The 8,969-nt window shown below is 39.0% G+C and overlaps 1 protein-coding gene across 1 annotated transcript; it reads left to right on the plus strand.

Annotated features, from left to right (window-relative positions):
• The first annotated feature begins 6,018 nt into the window (after window positions 1-6,018).
• PRR32 (proline rich 32) lies at window positions 6,019-7,991 on the plus strand. Its single transcript, XM_004022370.6, has 2 exons — window positions 6,019-6,166; window positions 6,956-7,991. The coding sequence occupies exons 1-2, from the start codon at window positions 6,147-6,149 to the stop codon at window positions 7,818-7,820; spliced, it is 885 nt and encodes a 294-aa protein (XP_004022419.2). The 5' UTR covers window positions 6,019-6,146; the 3' UTR covers window positions 7,821-7,991.
• Window positions 7,992-8,969: the final 978 nt, after the last annotated feature.

Below are 8,969 nucleotides of genomic sequence, written 5' to 3' on the forward strand. Positions count from 1 at the left end.
GATGGACTTCATTATTATTTTGATTTTGAGTTTCATCAGCAAATTTTCCTGCACACTGAATTATAATCAGTCTATGAAAATGTTACATTTTCTCCAGCAGGCTCTTTATATGACCACTTGAGGGGTGTGTGTGTGTGTGTATGTGGTTGTGGTAGGGGTGAGGGTGGGGTGCAACTACTAGAGTGGGGGAAAAAAGTGAATTTTTTGTCTAAAGTAGTAAATCACTCAGAGAATCAATCAATCAAATCTGCACTATCAGGAAACCAAACAACCTTCTTTTTGTTAAGACTTTTCATTCTAATCATCACAGGGGCTTTCAATGGCTCCTGCTGTGCAATACAAGATTCTGAAATCCAATTAAACATAAAGTCAAATACAAAAATGAAGACTCTTTATTCTAACACAGCTACTGCATTAAGTACAACAATGGGTGAGATTCATGTATCATCAATTGAAAAGTTTAAAGCATTTTACACCCTGGAGATTTTTTTTTAATTGTGGTTAATCCTCTCCACCTTAATGATTCAGGAAATGAAAAGTGGCCTTACGAGTAGATAAAATAGGTGACTATTTACACAGTGATATTTAAAATGTGTCCCCAGAGTTTCCTTGCCCTGAAATATCACCCATGGTTATATTAGCCTACATATGTAAAGTGATTTGGGGCTTCCCAGGTGGTGCTAGTGGTAAAGAACCCTGTGCCAAAGACATGAGAGATGTAGGTTTGATCCCTGGGACAGGAAGATCCCCTGGAAGAGGGCATGAAACCCACTCTAGTATTGTTGACTGGAAGATCCCATGGATAGAGTAGGCTGGCAGGCTACAGTCCACAGGATCACACAGAGTTAGTTAGACACGACTGAAGTGACTTAGCACTCACAGATGTAAAGTGATTTATACATTGCAAAACAATTTCATATAATTATCAAATTAATTTTCTCAACAGCCCTGAAATAGCTAAGAGGTCTCATCATCCTCATTTTACATACGTGAAAACTGAGTCAAATATGCACAAAGAAAGAGATTATATTTTAGCCACTTAGTTTGTAACAGTTACTTTTCACATCTGATTTAATATAATTCTCTTTATAATCCCACTTTACAAATGAGGAAAATGAGGTTCAGAGAAGTTAAGCAACCTGCCCAAGGTCACAAAGCCAATAAGTAGCAAAGCTGAGATTTGAACCCAAGTCTGTGTTCCTCTGATTTCAGAGTCAAAGCCTTTCACAGGTTGGCACATATGATTCATTTTTAATAAAGCTTGATAAAATGTTTTCAGCATGAATTTACATAGTCTTAATTATAAGCAGAAAGAAATTAATCTAAAATAGCTTTTGCTTTTTAAACTGAGTACTCAAGAAATTAAGTATGCCTTCAATTTTTTTGCATATATATTTATGTGTGTGTATTTATAAACTTATGGTCTAATGGGTTACTGCAAAGCAATGTTTTTCATTAACTTTCCTCATTTTACTTATTAGTCCATGTTTATATCTTAATTTATAATATATGCAAAAGTGAACATAAAATGCATTAATTTTATTTTTAAGCAATATATTTTCCTAATTCAGAAAGGTATTCTCCAGAGTTATCATTAATAATTGCTCACTTGTACAACTCTACCCTCCCAACACCCCACTTCACTCAACACACACACACACACACCCCATACACGCACACAATTAACTCTATGTTTTTACACTTGCTCCAATACTAGACAATGAGTGGCTTAACCATGATCATAAGCTCAGTTCCATCACACCTTACTGCCATAGAAATAGTATGAGTAACCCTATATCTGCAATTTGAAAACTCAAAATCAATATAATTTTAACACTGCTAATGCTATTAAAATGAATTCTCTAGTAATAGTCACTCAGTGCTGTCCTATAGCTAAGTTTTTTTCTCTGTCACCAGCCTCAATCGCTCCATGAGAAGCTTTTCAGTCGTCATCCTTCTGCTGAACTCCCAGCAGATATGTAATCTTCAATCATTTGCTGCATTTCTGCATGGACTGCATTTCTGAGATGTATTGCAATTCGGATGATTTCTTCATTGCAAAACTATATTAGGATGGATGTCAGTGCATATATTTGTTAAATAAACTAAACTCTGATCCAGTACACATGTTTTGATCTGAGCCACTTATGTGATGCACATACAGCTATAGTCCTGAGGCCGTGTGGTTGAATGAAAGAAACAGGGGTTCTGGTGTCAGCTTGCCTGTGTCTCAATATTGTCTGCTGTTTACTAGCTGTTTTGTTGTTGCTGTTCAGTTGCTCAGTTATGTCTGACTCCTTGTGACAGAGTGCAGCACACCTGGCTCCTCTGTCCTTCACCATCTCCCGGACCTTGGAAACAACTACTTTAACTTCTCCAGCTGTCTTTATCCTCATCTATAAAATGGATACAATAATAGTAACTGTCTTAAAAATTTGTTGTGACTATTAAATGAGATAAAACATATTAAATATCTGGCACAGAGTAAGTAGTAAAAAAAAATGTTTCCTTTTCCTTCCTCATATTTTCTCATCTGGCATGCCCCATTGTTACTTAATTTCTAGTTCTGACTCTCAGGAAAAATTAGAGTGATCTATGTCGAAGGAATTTCTGATAGCTTCTGATTTCTACAAGACAATAACTTGTTTTGGAGTCATTGCCATAAATGACGTCTTTTAAAACAATTTTTTTAGAAGTCTGAAGCAAAGAACTTGGGAAAAGCAATAGCCTATTGATCTTCATACAAATAAGTCCAAGAGTGAAGCATGAGTTGTCAGTTGCTTTTGCCAGTACGGGTAGTGACATAATCTCATTATCACCTGTTCACCCTTGTCACTTACCACACAGAGTTTGCAGGACAGCTGGTGGCAGAGAGGACAGGAGTACTGCTTATAGTTGTGCAACTGAATAATTTTGTCTGGCCCATTCTAGGGTAGTGTCATGCCTTCATTAATCTCATGCTTCTTAATACACTGAATTAAATAGCAACAGCTCCCTAAAAGTATCTGGTCTATCTTCTTGAAGTACTTTTAGACATCCTAAACTGAGAGTTTTCCACAGGCATAGCTACATTACATTTTGAAAGGGAGTTCATGGATGGCATCTTTTGACAACTGTCTCCCCAGAGATCAGCATGACAATCTCTTCATCACCTCCTTATTAGCCTGATGGAAAAAGAGAAAATCATCCTTATGTTTCCGTCTCCTGGATTCTTTTTCTAGCAACAGAGAAATGATGAATTTTAAATGATACTCTGTCTGCACTTAAACATCTGCAAAATTTCTTTGAAAAACAACCAGCAACATCCTTTTGGCAGGACAACCACATTTTTTATGACCTCATAATTGCTGGGCAGAAGTAAATATATCCTTGTATGGTTCTCACTTAGCATTTCAATAAAGTCCTCAAAACCTTTTGATAGATATGTGAGTAATATCTGGAGCTGTGTCATGAAATCAGAGGCAATGGGTAATGAAAGGCATTTAGAGCTTAACCACTTTCACAACTAAGTTACTTTCTGGCAAATCTTCAACTTCCATTACCCATTTTTTGCTTTCCAAAACAGTTATTTAAAAAAAACAAATATGTATGTATGTATATATGCACTTTATTATTTCATTCTCAGAGCTCAGTGGATAACTGAAGTAGCCTAACAGCTTTGTGTCAAAGAGCAAGTTTTGAGATGATTCCTATATTTCTTTTATAAAACCTGAGTGCCTTCAAAGATTCCCTGCTGGTACAACTTTACTAATTATCTGGATGATCTTACTATCTCTAGAGGGTCCGATTGGCTCTTTATACTTATATTTCTGCCAAATATGAGCCCAGTTTGGACTAAAACTCTAAACTACAAAATTCCAAAATTTCCCTCTCATTCCTACTTCCATACCTGTTCTTGTCGTGGAATACCATCTCCTCCTCTACCCATGTACAATGTACCCACCCTTCAAAATACAACTCAAGCCCCAATACCACGTGAACTATTTCACAGCTACTTTCACTTAAAATTAGTTTCTTCTTCTGAATTTCCATTGTGGAAAATGACAGCTAATAGTCTGTGTCTATTCTTTTTTATGGCATTCTTCTTATATAGATGCTTTTCTCTCTCCCCAGAAAGTTTGAATATTCCTTGAAGTCACTACCAATTTCATATTTAACTTTTGTTGTATGATCCACACTAAACCAAATAGTGAATGCATGCAGAAGGTATTCAATAAACATTCATTTTATAAAAGCAAATAAGTTGCAAGGCAAAATCTGAGCTAGAATCCATAAATGTATTATACCTATTATGGTTTGGGACAATTCTAAGGTGCCATTAGCTTTATCACTATGCCCAGCTATTTGGTGTCTATATTACGTTTCATTCTCATGTAATCAAATTAAGTTGATATTTTACTAAATAGGCATTTTTAGGTAAAAACAGCCAATGATTGTAATATTTTGATAATCATAAAAGGATTTCCTGGGGATTCCTTGCTATTATTCAGGAAAAAAATGCAAGCTCTCAAACATAAACTATGTAAATATGACTTACCAACTATTAGCAGGCATTAACCCAAGTTTCATTATTCTCACTGATCTGGGAAGGGTTAAAAGGGCTTTAATGCTCTATCACAATTATATTGCTAATAATAAGTTTTCTTTTATATAAGGACAAGGAAACAATAAGCTAAAGAAAAACAGAAACAAAGTCTGGGGAATCGAGATTTCTTAACAGTGAACCATGCTAGGCAAGTGAACAGATTCCTCTGGGAGAAGTTTTGGAAACATGCTGCTTTCATCTTTCAATGAGATAAAGAAAACTCAGTAGTGTATAGACAGGGACAAGGTGCCCTGGCAGGAAGGTGTGGACTTAGAGACTCAAATTTTCTATTATGAGTTTGTTGCTTCCCAGAAATGACTGTTAGTAGCAGTGCATATGTACACATGCATGCACACATACATTCCACAGATAATTGAAACACACACACATACACACACACACACACATATGTGTGATTGTTGAAATGCAGCAGCATATACAGTAGATTCTGATATTTGAAATAAAGAAAGTTATTTTAAGATCTTTGAAGTCTAGTTAGAACAGCACATATCTTAGGTGAATTTAAGTAAGTGGGCCAAGTTTTGGGCTTTATCTTAAAGCAAGATTAGTACTCTTAGATGAGGGGACGGTCCTCATAATTTCAGAGCAATTAATCTGTAGGTCATTGGCAGAAAATAAAAACTGAGAAAGTATATTTGCTTAAGGTAGGAAAGGGGATGAAATTTAGGCCAGAAGAACAGAAAGTACCTTATGCAAAAAATGTTATAAGGCAAAAATCTGAGTTAAAATTTGTAAATCGATGCTATCTGTTATGACTTTTATCTCTCCTTTCACTTGGCGACAAGTTTCCAGAGCTCTATTCTGGGAAATATGTCTACACACACACACACACAAACACACACATACACCATACTGAGCCAATAAACTGAAAGGTAGGATGAAGGGAATAACTGAAATTTGAGGAACTAAACCTGAAAGCTTATATGATTCTTAGAGGAATTTTTTATAGCATTCCTCTTGTTTCATCTTCACAAGAGAACACAGATTGCAAAGCAATTTATCCCCCCAACCCTCCATTCTCCTCCAAGTTAATAGTGGAAATTTAAATAACAAGATTAGACATGGTACTCTACTCAGTGCTTGTCCTTTCAACCTGGAAGAAGAGATGTGATGACTACCTTTTCTAAATAAAACTTCAGAAAGAATTCTTAACAAAAGGCCATGCCACCATGAGTCTTCTAAAATCATCTTGCAATGTGTCTTTCCAACTGGGCTGCAACAGGGTTAAAGTAGGGAATGCCCTTAAGTTCATCTACTACTGTGCAAAAAGGAATCATATATTTAGCTTTAGAGGAGTGTCACAGACTTCTCCCCTCCTCCTCTTCCCATCTCCCTTTCTCCCTCCCTTCCCTAGCAATTGGTAACCTCAGAAAGAGGACTCCAAATCTGGAAAGAAGCGGTTGGTTCCCAGCTTCATTTGACCTGCCAAGCTGCTCTAAGGAAGAAGCACCAGTCATTTCTCCAGACTGAGCTGGTCTCTGTGGGCATTCAGCTGGTTTTCTCCATCACCTCAAGAAGGCTTTCCTGATCAAATTCCTCCATGGCTTGCATTGAAAATGTGTAAGTACAAAACTGATGCAACTGTTTAATTTGAAGGCAAAAGGCAGTTTGAATTGTTTTCCTGTGTTAAGAGTGACAGGGCCAAGTGGGTTGCTGGGGATGTAGAAAGGGATCCCAGACAAAAGCATGAAAGATATAAATTCAGGTACTAAGAACACTGGAGCTTTAAATGTAATTTTGAAACAAAAAAAAATTGCAAATCTTTAGTCTAAAGCTTGGTGTTTAGATATAAGGAAATTCTTACTCTGGAGTGTGGTGTGGGTTGAATGAAAGAAAATTTTAACACAAGATGGTATAAATGTTGAATGATGCTCCATGAAACAGAAACAAACAGAAGTGTCTGTTAACATAACTAAGGTTTCTTAGACTTATGTGGAAGGAAAAAAAAAAAAAAAGTTTTCCCTCATAAGACTTTCCAGAGCACTCCTGTCAGAATCTAAATGATGGGTTTTAGTGGATCGGATCATAGCTACTGCTTTGACAGAAAGAACTGGTGTTTCCTCAGCTTCCTGGTGTTTATCTGGCCTTGAGGAAGTGGGAATATAGGGAATGGGGTGGAGCCACAGGTCAGCCATAAAGGGAAACCCCAAACCCTGAATCTCAAGAGGCCGCCTGGTGAAGGGCAAGTGAATTGAACAAGTGTTTGCTGACTACACCCGGGAGGAGATCAGGCTCTCCCTTTCCCATGGTATATTTCACTCCAGCGAGTTCGATCCATCACGTATTTCAGATATCTTCTGGTCACCGCATTGTCATTTTAATTAACTGATTGATTTCTGTTTTGGCAAGCCTTGGAGGGCACGCCCCTTCACCCACAGCAGTAGCTGCAGCTGAAAACGGGAACCAGGAGCCGCGGCCCAGCCTGCCCTTCCAGTGCCCGAAGGATGATGCAGGGTCCTGGGGCCACCCTCGAGTCCCGCTGAGACCGCCCTTCAAGGTGCTGAGCTATCTGGCAAGAGAGCAACTGGAGCACCTCTCGGAGAGAACAGGATCTTGCATTCCTGTCGATGGCTTGAGAGCTCTCAAACCCCCGTATGGGCCACCACCTGCTGTTGCAGAAGAGCCCTTAGCAACAGAAGTAAATAGCTCTGAGGGACCGGCAGGCTGGAGGCAGAGGGGGCAAGATTCTATTAACAACGTGTCCCAGGAATTCTCTGGCAGCCCTCCTGCACTGATGGTGGGGGGGACAAAGGTCAGCAATGGGGGCACTGAAAGAGGTGGCAGCAATGCAGGGTTATATGTGGCTTTGCCACGGGGTCAAGGATTCTTTCCATCCAGGGGGCCTCAAGTAAGAGGCCCTACACACATCTCAACCCTTAGATCGGGGATAATGATGGAGTTGCCTCTAGGAAGCACGAGAGTGACGGGAAAGGAGAGGTTGGCTCGTGTTTCTTTCCCACTAGGAGGCCCGCGGCACCCTGTGAAGAACTGGCCAAGGCCTATGCCCTTGGCCTCCAGCACTACAGGTTTACCTTCCTGCACTACTGCTCATTGCTTCATTCCTCCTCGACCTCCGAGGTTCAATCCGTTTCTGGCTATGCCTATGGCTTTTGCTCCTCCCCCAATATTTGGTCCTCCACTGCCTTCCTGTTCTGCCGATTTCCCTTCTTGGGGAATGCTAGCTCCTGCATCCTCAAACAGAGAAAACAACTGATGGCAAAAAAAAAAAAAAAAAAAAAAAACGGAAGGAGGGGAAAAAAAGGTTGGAAAAAAATATGTGAAAGTTACTCATTTATGCTTTTATATTTGAAACCCTCTACCCTCTTTACAGGCACTAATGTGCCTTACATACTTGGAAATTCAATAAAGATTCTAAACTTTGAAATATTGTCAATTATTTTTCAAAATGCCACTCTGGGAGCCAAAGCCTTGGATTTCATTTTCACCTTTTAAGGAAATGAAAGCAGTTATGTGACAGTGTTTTCTAAGTAGCTTCGTTGAATCCCTACCACTAACTTGCAGCTGTGACTGTGGGAGAAGGTGGTTGGGTTCTTGTTAGACTTGGCCAAGTCTGGGGCAGGAAATTCCTACCCACCTAAAGCTATGGGGGTTGCTCAGTGCAGAATGGGTGAATTAAGATAAGGTCCAAAAGGTAGACCCAAGTCCAGATAATAGAGAAGAAGGCACAAATGCTAAAAGATAAGATTGAGGTGAAAATAATGGGGCCAACGTTTCATAGCCAATTAAGGGCTGAACCAGGCTAAAAGGTCAGGAAAGAAAATGGTCAGGGGAAATGGAAGAGTTCTACATCATTGTTTCAAACATGAACCAGTGTTTGTCTCTCAACATTTCACCAGTGCAAGTACATAGTATAGATAAGGCTGGCTTGATAGAAGTCCAGGCACAAGATAAAACCAAGCTGAGCCCTTCACCCATTCTTTTGAACAAAAGGTTACTATATACTCAGAACTTTTAAAGGCAAGTGAAAATGTTTCATTCCTATGGAATTATTTTCTCTGACGCTGCAATGTTTATACTCTTCATAATGCATTACAGCACCCCATTATCATGATGGCACTGAGATTATCTACAGCTCAAATGGGAGCTTCTTCAAGTTCAAGTAGCAAAGATATGGGCACAGCTTGCAGGGAGGAAGGATGGCCATTCTGGCCTCTATACAATGTCATTCAGGCAGTGGTCCTAAACACACTGCCACTATCTCTGAAGAAACACTAAATTAGAAATATCTGTAGAGTATGATTCTTCCAATAAGCTTTTGTTATGCACAAAGCTGATGATGGAGGTGATGTAAGCAGTCAGTTAAAGGCTGTCAAAATCCACAGACACCTAAAGTGTTCAAAGT

The sequence above is a fragment of the Ovis aries genome, chromosome X (assembly GCF_016772045.2).
Source record: "Ovis aries strain OAR_USU_Benz2616 breed Rambouillet chromosome X, ARS-UI_Ramb_v3.0, whole genome shotgun sequence".
NCBI lineage: Eukaryota > Metazoa > Chordata > Mammalia > Artiodactyla > Bovidae > Ovis > Ovis aries.